The sequence below is a fragment of the Athene noctua genome, chromosome 13 (genome assembly GCF_965140245.1).
Source record: "Athene noctua chromosome 13, bAthNoc1.hap1.1, whole genome shotgun sequence".
NCBI lineage: Eukaryota > Metazoa > Chordata > Aves > Strigiformes > Strigidae > Athene > Athene noctua.
Window position 1 is genome coordinate 20051322 of NC_134049.1, and position 19119 is coordinate 20070440.

Here is a 19119-nt window from a genome sequence, read left to right on the forward strand (position 1 = left end):
ACCCCTGAAGACTCACTTTCAGAAGAGGCACTAGACTTGTATCCAGTGCAGAGATGCTAAATTATTCAAGTCTTATCTTACAGATAAGAGAGGCTGAAGTACAACCTTAGTCCTCTGCGTTGCCTCACAACTGCGGTGTGCTTCCCACCAGAATACTGGGCAGGCAGGAGCAGCACGGAACTCTAGAGGTCTTAAGTCTTGGCACTACTGTCTGGAAACGAAGGCACAAGTATCGAGGTACACCTTTGCAAAAGGCATTGCAATTTTCTTTACAGAGGGAATGACTATATTCTGATTTTTCTGTAACCTGTATCTTAGTCACAGATGTAGTAAGAATGCCATTCCAGTAAGCTAAACCTCCAGTCAGTCTCAAATTGGGAGAGGGAACCCCAAATGTTTTCTGAAGCTCTCTTAAACTTGCTTCTGTGATTTCTGGGGGGCTGGGAGGGGCAGAATGAAGTTCGTAAAAATACTTGCTAATTGCTCAATCACTTTGTTAATGTTTGAAATTGGGAGTAAAAAAATCCCAAGGAATTTGGGATTTTTGGGAAATAGTTTCCCTTTTCTTAATTTCTGATTGAATTAAAATATTTTCAATTTAATATCCTTAATATTACAAGTAACACTGAAATATTGGGACAGAGGGTTCCAAATAACTGGTTTACTTAAAACCCGGATTTACTAATTTTTTTAACTTTAGTAAGTCTTTCCTAATTATTTTCCTTGGATTCCTAATTCCATTTTAGTAGGACCTCAAATATTGCAGATTTTTTTTTTAATTAGAAATTCAGAAGATATATATATATATCTTGAAGGTTAGTGTGTGTGCGGAATTGAGGTTTGTAATTATTTTAAGTCTAAAATTCTCCAAGACTGGACAAGTGTTCCCAGTCTGAACTCTGGTATTGTCTAAAGGATGTCCCGAGAAAGATGTCTCAGGTTTGTTATAGGTAAATGATCTTCGGTCAAAACAGTTGGTAAAGGTTTTGCTCTTGTGCGCTGATAAAAGGATTTAAACAAAACAAGTATAAATCTGTTTCTCCTGATAGCGGTGGGAGCACTTTAAAACCCCCTGGTTCCGCTTTCTGGCAGGAAGCTGTACGTTTTCTTCTCTCAGGCTGTTTGTGAACAGCGATAAAACGGTGCCTTGCTCGGTGCGCAGCCCCCCGGCCAGCGGGGCGGGCTGGCCCCTCCTCTGCGCCCGCCGGGCCCGGCCGGTCCCTCCCGCTCCCCGCGCCGCCGCCGGCCCGCCCTTCCCCGCAGGGCAGGCGGGGCCGGGGCGAGGCCCGGGAGCGGCTGCGGGCCGGGGGCCGGGCCGGGCCCCGCGCTGGGCCCCGCGCTGCTGCCGCTGCTGCCGCTGCTGCCGCTGCCGGGGGGCGGCTCCCCCGGGGCCGGCGGGGCCCCCGGCAGGCGGGCGGGCTCCTGCGGGCGGGCTCCTGCGGCGCCCGGGAGGCCGCGGCCGGGACAAAGGTTGGCGGCGGCTCCCGCAGGGTCCAAGGGTTGTCCGGCGGCGCGGGGGCCGAGGCGCGGCGCTCCCGGCAGCCGGGCATGAGCGGGAGCGGGCGAGAGACGAGCGGGGCCTGTAGGTTTGTTCTGCATTTCTTAACGCAGGAATTCCGAGGCCGTGACCGGGCAGAAACTGCCTGCTTTTTAACATTAAGATCTGCTAAAGTATTTCTTGTCTTTTACAGATGTGAATTTAGAACTTTCTGGACAGGGATTCAGCAACTCATTTCTGGTTAGCAGCGTTCCAGGTCAGGCTGCAACCGGCGATTAGCTAATAAAGCCACCTCTGGTTAATAAGCTTTTCGTGTCCACTCGTTCTGAACAGATTGAGTGGCTCTCTCTATTAGTCCTTCTTGGGGGGGGGGGGCTACAGACTAAGTAACTGATGAGAAAGCGTGATGTAAGAAACCCAGACTGGCTTACTGCATTTTCTTTGCTTGTTTAATAAACGTAGGAAACCTCTCTCCAGTTTCTGAACGCATTTTTCAGTAGTTACTGCTTCTGATGTCAGAGTACTGATAAGATCATCCCGCTTCTCTTACTCTCCTAGAGGCACGATGTCTTCCGGAAATGACTGTCAACCCCAGACGTTCACCAAACCAGCATTTGGTGAAAAAGAAGCGACTGAATTGGTTGACAAGGTGTTTGGATTAAAGGTGTCTTGGATCAGGCCGCTCCCCAGCTATGACGATCAGAATTTCCATGTGTGTGTCTCAAGAAGCAAAGGTGTGGCTGAAGGTGCTGATGAGTACGTCCTCAAAATCACCAATTCGGCAGACAGCCAGGAGCCCGACCTCATTGAAGCACAGACCCAGGCCATGTTGTTTCTCAGCGCTGAAGGCTTTCCTTCAGCTACTCCTTATCTTACAAAAGATGGGAACATCATGTCTCTGGAGCCAGGTGAGCAATTACAAGCACCTTCCCCGCCCTACTCTCACCCCTAGCTTGGCAGTAGCTTGCTGTAGGGCACTGCCATACATCTACTGAAGTAAAACTCTAGGCATATTTTAAAATATTAGGATATATGTATCCGGTCACCTGGATGCCCAGCATAACAATGCAAAGCAAGTCAGAGAGTAATAATTAACTATGAAAACACTTAAGAAATAACTTCAGTATAACGAATGGGAGAAAACACTGATCTGACCTGTCCATGCACAAGGAAAAAAAAGCCTCACAGACTAAATGATATTAGAAATTATTTGCCTACAGAACAGTGTTAAAATCCAGTTCTATCCTATCTGGATGCCGGAACGAATTGCTTTAACAGTGCTTGTGAGAAAAATTGTGTGGACATTTTGCTTTCATTTTCACTGTAACTTCCATGCAAAACCTGTGATTCCTGAGACATCCCATTCTGCTGCAAAACTCAGTAAGTGGTTGTCTGCAGGCACTGGAGGAAACCTGCTGTATGCAGAGCCACAAGGACTAGAAGTCCAGCACAGATTGCAAGTGTTTGCACATCATCATACAACATTCTGCAAATGTTGTAAATCACATCTTTGAATGAAATATGTTTTATCAGCTACATCTGATGACTTCTACACTGGGGTACTCTTTTTTGCCTCTTGTGTTAACTAATGCTCAACAGCATATGTTGAAGTGACTGACTGCCTCTCACTTTGCTTGTTAGATACTGGACCTGGGAACAAAAAGTACATGGTCAGATTGCTGACTTACCTGCCAGGTACGCCTGTAGCAAAAATTGCTACAAATACTCAGATTTTGTATGAGGTTGGTAAACTAGCTGCCAGTTTGGATAAAGCGCTCTCAGAGGTGAGTTTTCATTGCTCCGGCCTCACAAACTTCTTTCTCAATTAATTTCTGCTCTGTATTTTTTTCTTGTGCTTGCTGTCTGCTTTCCTGATCTGCCAAATTCAAGCTGGTGAATGCAGATGTCAGTTTAAGTCATCTTTCAGATGCCAGCCTCCAAGCTGGCTGTTACTAAAGCACTTCCCCACATCACACGACTGGTTGGTGCTCGTGACATGGTATTGGTCAGCCTTTTGCAGTGCATTTTGTCCCATGAACGGTGACATAAGGATTTCTTTTTACTTATGCAAACTCACCTGTTTGGTGTTTCAAACCTGGCAAATAAGGAGAGTAAACCGTAGGGTGCTTGAATTAGAAGAATGTAAAGCTTATTTGAAAGCATGTTTGTATAGTGCACATCAGGCACAGCTGGCTGATCTATTATTTTCAGTTCATTTTGACTTGCTCTATTTCTCCTGGTCATTAGAACTGTGACCATTTAACACTGGTAGCAGTTGGTTCCTTCTCTACAATGCCAGCTGTGACAATGAACAGAGATTTATGACACTTCTCTCATTTGCACCGCTTCTAGTCAAATAGTCTTAATGCAAACTAAGTTCTTTCTTTACTCTGTAATGATACAGGATAATAAAGCTGATAAATCAGCCAGTAATTAAGTTTGATACATAAAAGAACTCTTGCATTATTTATTGCCTTTCATTAACCTTTCCTTCTCATGTTCTGGCTACTGGCTTCAGACAATTATGAAATGTGAATTGCCAGCTTTACCAACCACATTCTTAAATTACAAGAGCATTTTTCAATTGGGAAAGATAAATTACTGTTGCTTTCTAACACTCTGGTCACGCTCTTATAATGCGATTAAAACAGTTTATATAGACTAGCTAGTCTGAAAATACGCCTGTGAATTGTCCTGCCAAGGAGGAAATAGTTGATGAGAGAGCAAATTTTGATGGAAAAGACTCTTTATGCCCTTAACATATGGATTATAATATACCAAGGTTTGTCATTTAAAAGAAAGAAAATTAGTCATTACTGTCAAAACTTAAAAATATCATTGACACAAAAAATAATACCTAAGGTATTAAGTTTTCTGATGACACATCAGAAAATACAGCCTGTCTTTTCTGCCCAGTTAATTTATTTGTCAGCTTGATAGCAATGTGCCATGCTTTGTTTTGTGCACAGTATGGTATTCTACCACTTCCTCTGTTGGTGTCGTCTTTTGCTTGGATGTGCCTTACATCCTCTAAATGGAAATAAGTTTATGGCTGTAAAAGTGACTGTGGCTTTACAGTAACAAGGGCTCCAGACTTTTTCTTCCCCTTCGCACACCCAGTAACCCATTTATAGCTTGCTGGAATATCTGATTTGTGCAGGGAAGACTGCAGTGCCTGCTTACCAGATGGCATTCCTACCATTGTGGTGCTTTATACAGCATTAGCGATCCTGTATTGTGATTTTTCGTTCAGACTTGATCTTGTTCCTTACTTTTTCATACACAGTTCCAGTTTTGACTATCATTTAGCTATCTTTAAGGGCCTTAATTACAAGCATAGGGTTTAAGGGGAAGCCAGCTACTCCTGTGGACTGTGCACTGGTAGAGTTGGCCCAAAAGCTGCCTTAATAAGCATTAGAAGATTCAAGGGGAAGCATGGTATGCTTTTCCTCCCTGAATGTCGCTTTCCAAACCACCTTTTTCATTTGCGAGTGAGAGAGAGGTTAAGGATCTTGTTTATTTAAAATATTTAGGCTACCTGGATGTATGTACAAAGGCAAATTTTCCTAAGAATAAAGCTCTGTGCAGTATCTCCATAGAGTACTTCTGTCTTCAGCATTTTTCATGTACCAGCTGATCCTACAGCTCGTCCCCAGCAGCTGCCACCTTTAAATGCACAGAGCGTGCCTGTTCCCCTCAGGCTGGAAGGTTTTTTGTCTCTTCTGCTCTGACAGCTTTCTGTAGCACCAGCTGTGCCACCCAGGCTCTGCCAGTGTGGGATTCTGGCCTTGCCAGGCCTCAAAGTTGCTACATAATGTCACATTACAGAAAGTCAGTACCCATTTTAAATTAAGTAAAGAATGACTTAAGATAATCTTTGTACCTAAAAAATGGGGGAAAAACCACGTGGGTTGTACGTAGATACTAAGATGCTTGCCTTAATCATTCTTCAGATTATTTAGTTGTTGATACAAAAAAATAGTCAGTCACAGTGCTTTTCAATGAGTCTCATTAGGAACCCATTAAAGTTAATAGGGGATTTGAATCAAGCCCTTTAATCATAAAACCAGGATTTGTACTTATGGCCTGTTTTATCTTGTGCTTTTTCCAAAGAAATTCCATCACCCATCAGTAAAAAGCCTGCATCGAGGTCAGTTCATTTGGAACCTGGCAAACGTTCCTCTTCTAGATCAATACATTCATGCTTTGGGCCAGAACAAATATCGTGAAGTTGTGCAACGAGTTATTGAGCAGTTTAAAGGGGAAGTAATACCCAAGCTAAGCAGTTTTCGAGCCTGTGAGTATTTTAGTCTCATTTAATTATGTTGAACTGAGATACTGACATATCTTACAGGAGTTAGGGTCTGTGGAGAAGGGGAAAAAAAAAGGTCTCCTTTATCCCCAGCTAGTCGGGTGCAAGTATTGTGCTGAATGAACACAGCACAGAATAAGCCGGGAGGAATGTGCTGTCTGTAGCCAGGTTCAGTTCTTGATCTTTCTGATGAGTTTCCTTCCAGTTTAAGGGGATGATTTTCATGCTGTTGTATCAGTTTAATAAGAATATGTGGAACACACTGCTTTCTTTCATAAAGGCCCAAATAACTATTTAGTCATATTTCTGGAATTCAACTCATATTGAAGTTGATAATTTCACAGTTTGATAATTTGAAAAGTGCTATTCTGTGCTTGGAAAACATGTAGCATATCCCAGGTAGTACCAGCCCAGAAAGGATCTCTTAACACTCCCTTTGTCAGTTGCTATCTGGTCACCTGTTAGTGGCATGGAGGCTCCTCGGAAGCAGTAAGGCTGTGAAAGGCAACACTTGATGTTGAGGGACACCAGTATGGTTTTGTCGTTGAGAATTAGTTTGAGCCTCTATGCATCTTTTCAAAGCTGCCTCACTGAGAAATGGGGAAAAGGAGTAAGATTCTGCTGTTTAATAATTATGAAATATTTTCTATTTCTTCTGTGTTTAGGTATCAATCATGGAGATCTTAATGACCACAACATTCTAGTAGACTCCAGTTCTGCTTCCCTGGAGGATCCTCAGTACAGAGTGTCTGGCATCCTGGATTTTAGTGACATGAGTTATGGGTATTATGTGTTTGAAGTCGCAATAGCTATCATGTACATGATGGTTGAAAGCCCAGATCCTCTGAGTGTTGGAGGGCATGTTCTGGCAGGGTTTGAAAGCGTCCTGCCCCTCACAGAGGAGGAGAGAGGAGCCCTCTTTCTCTTGGTGAGCGGGAGGTTTTCTCAGTCCCTTGTCATAGCAGCCCACACGGCTCTGCTGTACCCAGAGAATAAGGAGTACCTCATGATCACCGCCAAAACGGGATGGAAACACTTAATGAAAATGTTTGAGGTGGGCCAAGCAGCTGTGGAGAAGGCATGGTTTGAGACTGCCGAAGCGTATGTGGAACACGCACCTGCCAAGTAGATCGATGGCAGCCGAGGTACCGCGCGGTGACACCCGACTGTTGCAATAAAGGCGGTGCCGCCTGTGCTGGAGCGCGTCCCCGCGGTGTGTTCGCCGGCGGGGAAGGGGGGCGATCCGGGACGCGGGGCGGCCCCTGCTCCCAGAGGCGGCGGCCACCGCCCGCGCCTCGGCTGGGCCGCGCTGCCTCGCTGCGGGCGGCGGGGCTGCCGGGATCGGGGCGGTACCGGCCGCCCCTCCTCACAGCGCCGAGGGGGTGGCGCGGCGGCGGCTCCCACGGCCCCTGCGCCGCGCGGGGGAGCCGTTACGGCGGCGCGGCCGGGCCCGGGCCCGGTGCCGGCGGCGGGCGGGCGGCCGTGACGGCCGCGCGTGGGGGCGCGCGCGCTGCTCCTCGGGGCGGCGGCGGCCCCGCCCCAGTCCGGCGGCGGCCCCGCCCAAGCCCGGCACGCGGCACCGCGCAGGCGCGGCGGCCATTTCCGACGCAGCGGTGAAGGTTTGGGCGCGGCTGTAGCGCCCGGTTCTTCCTCGCCGGACGGGAGTCCCTCGCTCTCGGCGGCCGATCGGTCCTCTCCGGCCTGTCGTGAGTGAGGGCGGGCGGGCGCCGCGCCGGGGGGAGCGGGGCGCGCCCCTGCGCGCCGCAGCAGGCGGCGAGGCCCTCGCCTTCCGCCGCGGTGAGGATGACTCCGCACTGCGGCCGCGGGGGGGAGGTGGGCGCCGGGCCGGGCGTGGCTGCAGCGCCCTCTGGGCTCGGGCCGGGGCCGGTGTGCGCGGGGCGGGGCGCGGCGCTCGGGGCCGGTTAACGTGCGTTGTGGTGTCTTGCAGGCCCGCTTCCCGTCTGCCCGCAGCGCGTCCCCGGCACGATGGTGAGTGGCAGTTACGGGCCGGGCCCGCCTTCCCCGGGCGTTGTTGAGCCGCGGGTCGTGCCGAGTCACGGCCCGGTCCGACAGTGGGGCGGGCGGCGCGGCCGCAGCGTGCGGCGAGGCGGCGGGCGGTCGCGCTGCAGAGGGGCCGTGGGCACAGCGGGGGCCGTGGGCCAGGCCCGCGCCGGTAATGGTAGCGGCGCTACTTTATCACTGTGGGTACGAAACTGAGGTCACTTAAGGGACTGGGGTCTTCATATGCGGCTCAGAACATCGCTAATTTTAGAACGTTGCTTTCTGACAAGAGAACAATGGTGTTTAACGAGCTATTGCTTTTTGCAGTCTCGAAGATATGACTCCAGAACTACCATATTTTCTCCAGAAGGTATTTTTTAACCCCACACTTTCAAGTAAACTCTGGCTTCTATCCAGCATCTCAAAACCAAATAGCAAACCATTTGTACAAAGTTTGGTTGTTTATAGTACGTGTCTGTCTATATATGACTTCAGAAAACATTTACCTGCCAGAAGTAGCACCCAGTTCTGTAAGAACACCAAGGGTCCAAAGTGGAGACTTCCAAATTCATCCTAATTCAAGTAATAATGATACCATGTTCCATTAGTGAGTAATACCACCTGCCACTTTTTTGAAATAACTTGAGCAAATCTTTACCATTCATCTTTTGTTTGAGCATCGATGGATTTTGTTACTATTCCTCCCATCCCTTGAGAATGCATAATATCCTGCTGGTGCAATCACACCTCTCCTTGTTATTCTTACACGCATGTGTGTACAAACCATGTTGTCATATTTCTTAGATGGGATGGGCTTGAAAAGTCTAGTATCAAATATTTGGATCACTGAAAATCCGTTTTGGCTCATTCTACTGCAGCAGAGTGTTATGTAGATTTAATTTTTTGTAAAAGAAAGGGTTTTTTTCCACATTGGCAGTGCCCTGTGTTACCTTATCAGATTTGTGGATTTTCTCTCTCTGACTCCCTCCTCTTTTTCAACCAATTAATTTACTATTAACTGGTAATAGATGTGAAGAAGTAGGTCTCAATTGTACAGTGAGCGTCTGTCAGATTCTTGCAAATTTAAGTTACCTTGCATACTTGGTGTTGTTCAGTGTTACTTTTTGGATGTTACTAATTTAAATCCTTTCCTAGGTCGCTTGTACCAGGTCGAGTATGCAATGGAAGCAATTGGACATGCAGGTACTTGCTTGGGAATCCTAGCAAATGATGGTGTTTTGCTAGCAGCAGAGAGACGCAACATTCACAAGCTTCTTGATGAAGTGTTTTTCTCGGAGAAAATATACAAACTTAATGAGTAAGTTGAAATAATGGTCATGTGCCTGATGACATTGTCAGTAACAAAACACTGCTGTTACTCAGATATTTTGGCACTGAACCTAGTTTTATTTTATTTTTATTTAGTATTTTTGTTCGGTGTTTTAGACAATTATGAGTCTTTTGTCATTGTTTCAGTACTTCTTCTAAAGTAGAAGCATCGCTTTTATTTTTAATCTCTAGGAGAGTTTTTTAGGTGGAATATCCTGTTTGTTGGTACTTCCCAATACAAAGTAATACTACTGCAGCAATTAAGAAAATGGGGAGTTCTCAGTTGTACAAAATACCGTTGGAGGGGGCAGAATAAAGAATGCACACAAAAATCACCATGCTATTTCAGCTCACTGTACTTCTCTAAGTCTTTTTTCTTTTGTCATTCAAAGAGAACAAGATAATTAGGGAAACATGCCTTAGGTTTCTTTGCCACAGTTGTAGTAGAGGTGGTATGTCTCCCTATTACGACTTCTTTTTTAGCTCTCTGGAAGTTAAATTTGTGATATCAGAGCAAAGAGTGTTATGGATTATGCTTTCTTGCCTACAAGGGAGGTAGAGCTTCATCCTTGCCAGAAGGTGCTCATGAAGCACAACTATCTTTTCACCTTGCCAGCCTCCCATTCTAGTTTGATCTTGAAAGCAGCTAGAACTGTTGGGAGTACTGGATTTTCAAGGAGGCAGTGTAACAGTGCACTGGAGTAGTCACCTAGGCCAACCCTTACATCTTCTGAAAAATTTGAGTTCACTTGAAAAAAATAACCTGGATTATTTTTCTTGAATACTTTCTGCGTAGTGAAAGGTCTGTAGCTGTATTGGATTGGGCAAAGGGCATCTTAATTTAAGAGCTAACAAAACAGTCAAGGATGTGAAGTGTTTATTTTTTGTACGATCAAATCAAGATTGCTAAGTTTCAGTTACACAAATGCAGTGTGTCAGCCAGCAACTTCCAGTGAAGGCCTGTCCCCCATCTCTGTGGCTACTTCAGCATCCTGGTGTGCTGTCAGGTGGCCTCCAGGTAGGTGCCTGGAAGTAGCTAATGGCTCTTCTAAAGACACCCAGGGCTTAATCATCTTCGGCTTGATCCTCTTCACAGAACTATATGTATAACTAATGTACTGACTTGCTTCCTTTTTGCTGTCCACCTCCGCTCTTACGAAATGGTACATAATATTTTTGGTGTACCCTAAAGGCAGGAGCTGGTGAACTGGTTTTATATGGCAACTACGTAGCTTTGGTCAGAAAAGCCCAACAGTAGGTGTTCTGCTTGAGCCACTCACAACATGACTGTTGGAGATTGATAGGAATTCACTTAATTTGTGTGCTTTTATTGCAGGGATATGGCTTGCAGTGTTGCAGGAATAACTTCAGATGCCAATGTTCTAACAAATGAACTGAGACTGATTGCGCAGAGGTAGGTCTGCTGATAGTTAACATGATTTTACTTGTCTGTGCTGTCAGATTCAGTTCTGTTTATGTATTACATCAAAATGAACATGCGGAAGTAGATTGAAATAAAACAGCTAGATCAAAGGCTGTAACTTTGGAACTTGTTTCTTGTTAAATGTGGTACAGGATACTGTCAGCAAAACAAGTTTTGAAAACTGCTTCTTTTTTGTATTAGGTATTTGTTACAATATCAAGAGCCCATTCCCTGTGAACAACTGGTAACAGCACTATGTGACATCAAGCAGGCTTATACACAGTTTGGAGGTAATGGAGCATGGTGAACATGAACCGTTGTGCTTTTATGTGTCTAAAGAATGATTCTGTTACATAATTGAAGCATCTGAGTCTCTGGACAGTTATACCGAACTCTTGTGTAACAACTTATACTGGGAAAAACAATAGCCAAATTTAAGAGGGGAATGAGTAGTCATGGTTACTGTTTTGCTACTGAAGGTGCTACGTCTTAGTGACTGAGCTGTTGATGGCTGGGATTCCAGCCCACTGCATAGAATGCTTTGGGTGCTCTTGGATTTAGTGAATGCCTTTAAGAAGCCGTAAGAGAACTGTTTAGTATGGAACCTTTCAACATTTTGGGCCCATCCAGCATGATGGCACAACAAATCACAAATGAGACCATATGTAAGGGTACCGATATTATTTCTGTGGATCAAGCAACGTATTAGAAAACTACATTTTAAGTAGTGTTCCTTGGTACGTGAACTGATGATTCTGGTATTTTCCATATATGTAGTATGAAAGAATGACCTTTTTATGTACCTGGATTTTGAGACTGTGAAGTTACACACTTTAACAGCTAAGCTACAAACGTTAAGTACGAAGTTTTGATTTAAAGTCCTGAGATGAGAAATTACAATTTGTGGAGACAGAAATGGACTGCTCTTAGGGTTAAATGAAATAAACCTCTGCTGCCCCACCCTCCCTCCATGACTTAGAAAGAAATGCTGGCATGCTTATCTCAAGCAACAGAAGCACAGAACAGTCTGTTAAATCCTAGTTCACAGGAATAGATTTAAAAAAAGAAATCAAAGAAAGTAATTGTCACTCATGACCAATCTTGTTACTAAATTTAGATTGCTAATAGCTTTCTTTTTGACAGGAAAACGTCCTTTTGGTGTTTCATTGCTGTATATTGGCTGGGATAAGCATTATGGATTTCAGCTGTATCAAAGTGATCCTAGTGGAAATTACGGCGGGTGGAAAGCTACATGCATTGGGAATAATAGCGCTGTAAGTTCTGGGTTTTTTTCCTCTCAAAGTCAGGCAAAAAAAAAGAAGTGTAAATTGCGCTGTACTAATTAAACCGAGTTGTTGATTACTAGTGCAGAGCAGAAATGGATAACTGTAGAAACACTGTTGTTACTCATGTATTGATATTATCTGGCAAAAAGCAACTGGTTGATTGCACAAAAATACCATTTTAATTTCTGTGAAATTTATAGGCAGCTGTGTCAATGCTAAAGCAAGACTACAAAGAAGGAGAAATGACCTTAAAGACTGCACTTGCATTAGCCATAAAGGTTCTAAACAAAACCATGGATGTTAGCAAACTCTCTGCAGAGAAAGGTAAGCAGTTCGCTAATATGGGAGAACACTGCTTCAAAAAAGAAAATGTAGTGAATGTATACACGCTAGACAGGGTTTATTGGATATGTAGCTGTCATGTGAAAAATGTTTTCAAAGATGCAGCAGCTCTCAGCCTTAATCTTTCTGAGGGGGGTAGAAAGCTCAGATGCCTTAGCTGAGGGTGATCCACCTTGGTCAGCTCCGGGGGCTGGACCGCAGCCGAGGGACCGTAGGCCGCGTCGGTGTGGTGGCAGAAATGGCTGCGTGCCTTGTAGAAGAGGAATCACTGGAGACAGTTTTTTTTATTAATGTGCTTGGATATGCTGCTGCGGTAGAGGACTGCTGCCGTCTGGCTTGCCAGTCCGGCTTCTTTGTAGAGGCAGGACAAGAGCCTTCTGCTTTGTCGTCAGTTGTAACTGCAAATCTTACCCTTCTGATAATTGCTCTGTCTGAAGGACAAAATGTAACGCCGCTGTCTGTTCCATATGTTTCAGTTGAAATTGCAACACTGACAAGAGAGAACGGAAAGACAGTGATAAGGGTTCTGAAGCAAAAGGAGGTGGAACAGTTGATAAAACAACATGAGGAGGAGGAAGCAAAAGCTGAACGTGAAAAGAAGGAAAAAGAACAAAAAGAGAAGGATAAATAGAATATGAAATCAAGTGTTCTGTAGATAATATAGGACCTGCTTCAGTAAAAGATAATCTGGATTTCTGTTATGTAGAAGCCTACAAATACGCCATGGATAACCCAGAATTACTTTTGATGAACCAGGTCCTTAATCATCATTCAGATAATTAGTTTACTGCTCCTTACATTGACCGATAATTGCTTTAATTCTTGAACACTCTATTTCTTTCATCTTCTATTTTTTATTATGGAATAAAATTTAAGAAGAATAGTGATGGGTGTCTTTTATTTCCTCAGTAATGCCTGGGTATGCACAATCTTGAGGGATTTAAACGCTTTAAACCATTAAAACAAGGTATATGCTAGTTGGTAAAGAACAAATATGGTGTTAGAATTGTTAGAATTTTGTGTGTATGTGTGGGTTTTCCTTTTAAAGTAGTGAAAAGGGCTCCTAAGTTTGAAAAAACATTTCACAAATACAGAATTAAAGTGTGCTGGCATGCCAAGTTTTAATTTTGGCCTATTTTGTTCTATAACAGGCTATGTCAAACTGATGGTCCTGCAAGCAGTAGTGTTTTAAACATGGCCAGTAGCACATGTGTTCACTTTATCATAGCCTTTCATGAGTGCATGTTTTCTAAGAAATTAATCATATAACACTAGCTATATTCACACAAACTAGAAAGACATTTTACAAAGGCCACATGAAAATGTTAAGCTGTATTGTCAGAATGCAAATAGGTAAATAAGTGCATGATTTTAGGCCGTGTTGACTATTTTACATTTTATCTTGAAAGGAAGTGGAGATGTTTTATATTTAGTTTAGTGTTGCTGATACTTCCCCAGAGAATTTGCTTCCCTTCTTGGACAGACAGCAGTCTAGAAAACTAATCAGTTAACCACTTGAGAAATCATAGTATTTGTGCATGAATTAGAAACTACAATAATTTTTGTTCAGATTGTCCCTAGACTGAATGCAAAATAATATGATTTTCAGATTAACAACAATCTCTTCTAGTTCTGAAAAAAAAAAACCCAACCAACAAACTGATCTGGAATTAATAGAGAAGATGAGAAGAAGTTACTGAAGATTATTTTGCACCCTTTCAGTCATCAAAAGCAAATTGAAAAGCTCACTCAAGTGACATGCTTAAATGAGTGGCCTTACCTGCCTGGGACACTGGCCAGCGACCCGGTATTGTCTATCTTGTAGTGTTTTGGGATTTTTTACCCCAAAGGATATTGTGTTTACAGGATTTCATACTGCCATTTAAAGAAATGAGTGAATCTCTTAACAGTGTTTCGTTACTTTTAATCTATCCCAGACACTTTTGACTGATAAAATGTGCTTTGTCAACATGGCCAGAAATTACCCTTAGTCTCAACAAAACCCATTTTTGTGCTCATTGCTGTAAGATTCACCGTTGAGAACAGAGAGAAGGAATCTGACTTGAGGTGTCTGTGCCGCAGCTTGCGTAGATGTACTGCACTCACTTGGCAGGCTCTGCACGGAGAGCGGTGTGGGGTGGCGTGGGTTCTGTGCAGGCTGCAGGACCTGCTTGTTCATTTTCTAAGTCTCAGTGCGGGCCAATTGCTTTAGTCTTTTGTACTGAACTTAGACAGCACTTTGTTAGTATTCAGATTTTATAGCTAATACAAGTTAGACTTGAGTTTTATTTGCACCTTGTGCAACAGCGGATCTTCCAGATAATAACATAGGAATGATATTTCATGCAACAAGTCCTGAACAGTTGCAGACAACATGCAACGGGTAAGATTTAATCTCCATTATAAAGGGTTGTATAAATACCTCAAGCTCCATTTTTATGTAGGAAATGCAGTGCTCAATCTTCCTATTTTTTGATACCATGAATGCAATATATCAGCATCTTTTGCAGATTTCTAGATCACTGATGATGGTTATACAAGTGCTTGGAATATGCCCTAAAAGCAGCAATGCCAAAATGGAGTTTTTTCTAACTTCTCAAAGATCACTTGAAACAAAATGTGATAGACTCCAGCAGTGCTTTCTGTCTTCTAGGAAAACATTAGAGCGTCTGAGTCTGTGCTCATCAATGTATATAAATCACACAAGGCAATTCGTGTAGTATACTAGTAGAAGTATTACTAGATAGCTTAGGATATAGATTTATTAAAATATTTTTTCTTAAATGCTTCCGTTTCTAACAAAGAGGGGATAACAAATACCTTTAGACCTTCGTTTAAAGAATTACTAATAGCATTTCTCTGCCAAACACTGCATCTTTTGCTGGTAAAGGAGGACTTTTTAGATACTGCAATAATCAAAAGTCAGAATATGATTTAAATAATTTTCTGATCTGTACTCCATTATGTATTGAAGCATTGTGATAAGTTGTGTAGTTATGCTACATTTTTAAAAGATCTATTTATTTAGAGGTTTTGTTTACACAAGGTAGAAGTATTGTCAAATAATTTATGAGTATAATCTGAACAATAATTACACCATCTCTACTGAGTGCCACTAATAGCTGATTGTGGGATGAACCTCAGTATTTCCTTGGAATAGGCAAGTAACTAGCTGGCACTCATATCCAAGATGTACAGTAAAGTTCTGCTAAACTAAATGAATTTCTGATTCTTTTCTGCCTTTGAACCTAGGACAGTAGGCAGATGCTGGAGATCTCTTACTGACTAGAATCTTCCTGGCACATCCTTACACTAATGCAAGTTCCTTACCTGTTTTTCCTAGAAATAGAGCAGCATTTGACTGCATAGGCCTGTTGTGTTGATTCTGGCTTTGTGTGTTAAAGAAAAAAAAAAAAAAAAAAAAAAAAATCACCACTATCTGTGCCTTCTCTGGGAGTGGTTTGGGGATAAGTCGTAAGAACAGAAAAATGATTTTGGCTATACATTTGAGTTGTCTTTGCTAATCAAAATGATCTTCCTGTTCTTTGTATGGTTTTTTTTTTTTGGTGTACGTAGTGTTTATGTAGAGTTTACAGTGTATTACATAAGTATTTAAAATATTTAGCTATTGCTGTGGATTGAATGTTATTTTAACACCAGAACTTAATGTGGTGCTGTGGAAGGTGACAGATTTTTCAAATTAGGTAAAAGTATTTACTTGAAACTGTTTGCATAATATGATGTTAGTAAACTTAAAGACTGGATAGTTTATATCTCACTTGAGTGCATGATAGAACTCATTAGGGCAAATATTCACAAATAGATTGTCCTAATAAATTGTAACGTGTTTTGTTATTCTAAGTAGTTTAAGAGATAATGAAACTACTGCTTCTCCAGTAATAACCTGTGCTGTCTCTTGCATCTGTCAGTGTTTAAAAAAAGAGTTAGCTTGTTTTCTAGATGACTGTATTCTGTTCAAATAAAGTCAGTTTAACTTCTAAGACTGCTTCTTACGTCACTTACTGTATTGTGCACTGGAAGACAGAAGATTCCTTTAGGTATGCTTCCTTATTAATCCAAATATTTTTAATTGTCAGGGTTATAAAAGCACCCCAATTAAAATGATAAACAAAGGACTTTTTGTGTTAAATGTGACTGCTGCTTCTGTTTTGTTATGGATTCCCAAGGTAATTATTCTTTCTGTTCATAATCTTAAAATTAGAGAATACTTCTCCACTGTGTTGTGAGAGCAAATACTTTAGTGATTACAAGGCAATCAGATTAATGGTTTTAGAGGCCGCAGCACCTATCTATGCGTGATACATAGATACTGTAGCCAGGGATACACAGATACCGTAGCTAAGTGTATGTAAGACATCTAACTCGAAGAAGTTAATGCACTCAGGTACTTCATACACGAGAGAAATGATGTAGCTCCGGATGAGATGAGATTCTAGGACTTACTTAAATGTCTTTCATTTTCTTTAAAGAATATTTCTCATTACAGGTTTTCCGTAGTAAAAGTTGTCCTCCTTTTCAAGTTTTAATTGCAGTTATTTCTATTACAATATGAAAAAACACTAAAATAACTTGACCTGAGAGTACCCTTCTCTGGTTATGTAGTTTTTGTCTTTAATCTGGAGAAACTTCAGCTTCACAAAAAAATCTTTAGAATATTCTGATTTTATGAAGAGAACTGAGCAGCTTGCTATTTTTATCTGTGATTAATTTGGCATTTGGCTTTCCAGTTAAAGTACCCTTCAGTGCACAGTAAAAGCTGCCATCAGCCAATTTACTGGAGATTCTCTGAACATACTTTAGTGGGGACCTTCAGATGTCAACTCCTGCTGAGAAGGAGCCTTTGAAAGATCGCAGACATTACTCATGGAATTGTTTAGGCTTTCACTTATTGATAAATATGAAACTTAACATGCTGCTGTTAGTATTAACATTTTGCTCCAAGTTCAAAGCAGGAGGAACAAAATGGCTTATTTATAACTACTATTTTCTAAACCAGTAATAAAACTACATAATTAATATGTGCCAAATGATGCTACATAAAATGCTTAGCTAAAACAGTGGGCATGTAACCTAGACTGTTTAATCCTTTTACATTTTACAGCATCTGTTTTGCCTAGCTAGGACCCAACTGCAAACAAATGCATTGGTTATGTAATAAAACCAGTTTGCTATGTCCTGCACATTCAAATGGCAACTATATTTAACACTTTACTAGATGTTATGGCTCTAAAATGTATTTACTGCAATGCACATATGCTGCTAACAGAAATACAGATTTTTACATTATAACCTTTACGTTAAGAACACCAGGTGCGATGCAGTGGTGGACCCGTTGTCATCAACACTACAGAATTGCAAATTCAGTAGAAACACTGACCAGTAATTTTTTGAGCATTTGGAAAACATCAGAAATCCAGTGTATCGCAAAAGAATAAAATAGGTTCTTTTGTGCCATGCTTTGGAGTAAAATACGTTTTTATTTACTCTAAAATCTCGGATGGACCACTGCATACACACTGAGCATTTCAAAATAAGAGTCACAGGCTGCATCCTTTAACACATAAGTATTTCGATGGTGGTGGACATGCGGTGTACAAATGGATACATAAAATGACCGTATTTACTGCAGAGCATTCAAATCAATACAAACATGTCACTAGAAGTGTGCTGGAAGAAGCTACGTGTAAGCAGCCTTTTTTTCGGATGGCTTCTACGGACTGCATTATGTCTTGCACAGACACGAACAACCTAAATATGGCTGCAGGATAAGATAATACTACGAGCTTAAAAATTAAGAAAGGGATTGAAATGCTTTGTGTTGGTTGTCAAAAAAATGGTGATGGTTGTCAAAAAGATTCATGATTTACACAATGAGATGCACAATTTTTCTGTAAAATGAACACAATATAAAAGAATTTTGAGAATTGACAACATGCTTAATGAAATTTTAACTTTGGGTAATGCTCATTTTAGGAAGGTACAAAGTTGCTAAAATGATTTGAGTTGTATAAGGTCCATTTTTCTGAGGAATCTGGTATCTAGCGCTTTTCACGTAGTGGCTGATTAACGCTGTGTAAAGCCATTTAGATAAGCTTTCCAAATCTTTTCTCGCTGTAAAAAAATCTTAATAGTACTTTAAATGTAAAAAAAAAAAAAAAAAAGGCATTAATGCCAGCTGCTTCTGTTTTCTGCGGCCATGTGTACACTGTATGTTTCCATCAGGATGATTTAGGAAAAATCACATTGTATTTCACAGTTGGTGCATTTAAAGTTGCCTTTTTGTAACAGCTACTTATCTGATACAGAAAAAGGAGCGGTGGTGGGTTTTTTTTTGTGCAGAGATGTTAGATATGTCGTATTTATGTTAGATATCTGTCATAAAGATGGAAATATCCTAGGTCTTTTTAGCTTGTATAAGCTTCTCTATTTTTGATTAAAAGTTCCAAAGCGTTCTGATTTAGGAACTTTAAAAAGAACCCAACTGAGTTGAATGGAAGTTAAAAATTAGTTCGTTTAGTATTTTCTTTTTCGCTGAAAACCACTTAAACTCACAGCCTCCCAGAAACGTGGTTTAAAAGGACCCGGCGCTGGCCCTGGGGGCTCTCCCGTCGCTGTTTGACGTTCACGCTGCGGCCGCTGCCGGTTTCAGCGGGGCACGGCAGGTCGCTCCGGGGGCAGCGGCGGCGCCACCGCCGACCCACCGGGCACCTGCGCCTCGGGAGGAGCCTTGGCGGTAACCGGGGCAGCGGCGGGGCGCGGCACGAAGGTGCGGCCACTCCCGCCCTCCCTGGCGCCCGCCCGCAGCGCCTGCCCCCCGCCCCGGGAACTTCTGGCAGCCCGAGGGGGTGGCCGTGCCCGCCCGCCGCTAAGGCCCGCAGCAGCCCGTGAGCGGCAGGAGCGGCCGGCC

At 42.6% G+C, this 19119-nt stretch overlaps 2 protein-coding genes across 11 annotated transcripts; both read left to right on the forward strand.

Moving 5' to 3' along the window:
• Positions 1-1340: 1340 nt before the first annotated feature.
• HYKK (hydroxylysine kinase) lies at positions 1341-7010 on the forward strand. 7 transcript variants are annotated; one of them, XM_074917130.1, is made up of 6 exons: positions 1350-1586; positions 1692-1754; positions 2057-2406; positions 3140-3282; positions 5612-5795; positions 6476-7010. In XM_074917130.1, exons 3-6 carry the CDS (start codon positions 2064-2066, stop codon positions 6937-6939), a joined length of 1134 nt encoding a protein of 377 aa, XP_074773231.1. In that variant the 5' UTR covers positions 1350-1586; positions 1692-1754; positions 2057-2063; the 3' UTR covers positions 6940-7010. The 7 variants fall into 7 exon arrangements, with proteins under 7 accessions (XP_074773237.1, XP_074773231.1, XP_074773233.1 ...); XM_074917132.1 differs by having other exon boundaries at positions 1692-1738; XM_074917131.1 differs by having other exon boundaries at positions 1350-1582.
• A 372-nt stretch (positions 7011-7382) lies between these two features.
• Positions 7383-16192, forward strand: PSMA4 (proteasome 20S subunit alpha 4). Of its 4 annotated transcripts, none has more exons than XM_074916873.1 (9): positions 7389-7516; positions 7759-7799; positions 8139-8181; positions 8967-9129; positions 10477-10554; positions 10765-10853; positions 11707-11837; positions 12050-12173; positions 12668-16192. In XM_074916873.1, the coding sequence occupies exons 2-9, from the start codon at positions 7797-7799 to the stop codon at positions 12820-12822; spliced, it is 786 nt and encodes a 261-aa protein (XP_074772974.1). In that variant the 5' UTR covers positions 7389-7516; positions 7759-7796; the 3' UTR covers positions 12823-16192. The 4 variants fall into 4 exon arrangements, with proteins under 4 accessions (XP_074772976.1, XP_074772974.1, XP_074772975.1 ...); XM_074916874.1 differs by having other exon boundaries at positions 7455-7607; XM_074916875.1 differs by lacking the exon at positions 8139-8181 and having other exon boundaries at positions 7383-7516.
• Positions 16193-19119: the final 2927 nt, after the last annotated feature.

Bases quoted from the DNA above. Each gene is read 5' to 3' on its own strand.
- PSMA4 (XM_074916873.1), top strand. The intron at 10,555-10,764 runs GTAGGTCTGCTG...TTTTTGTATTAG, and splicing joins CTGAGACTGATTGCGCAGAG to GTATTTGTTACAATATCAAG. The intron at 10,854-11,706 runs GTAATGGAGCAT...TCTTTTTGACAG, and splicing joins GGCTTATACACAGTTTGGAG to GAAAACGTCCTTTTGGTGTT.
- HYKK (XM_074917129.1), top strand. From the start codon at position 1,549: ATGAGCGGGAGCGGGCGAGAGACGAGCGGGGCCTGTAG. The intron at 3,283-5,611 runs GTGAGTTTTCAT...CTTTTTCCAAAG, and splicing joins TGGATAAAGCGCTCTCAGAG to AAATTCCATCACCCATCAGT. The intron at 5,796-6,475 runs GTGAGTATTTTA...TTCTGTGTTTAG, and splicing joins GCTAAGCAGTTTTCGAGCCT to GTATCAATCATGGAGATCTT.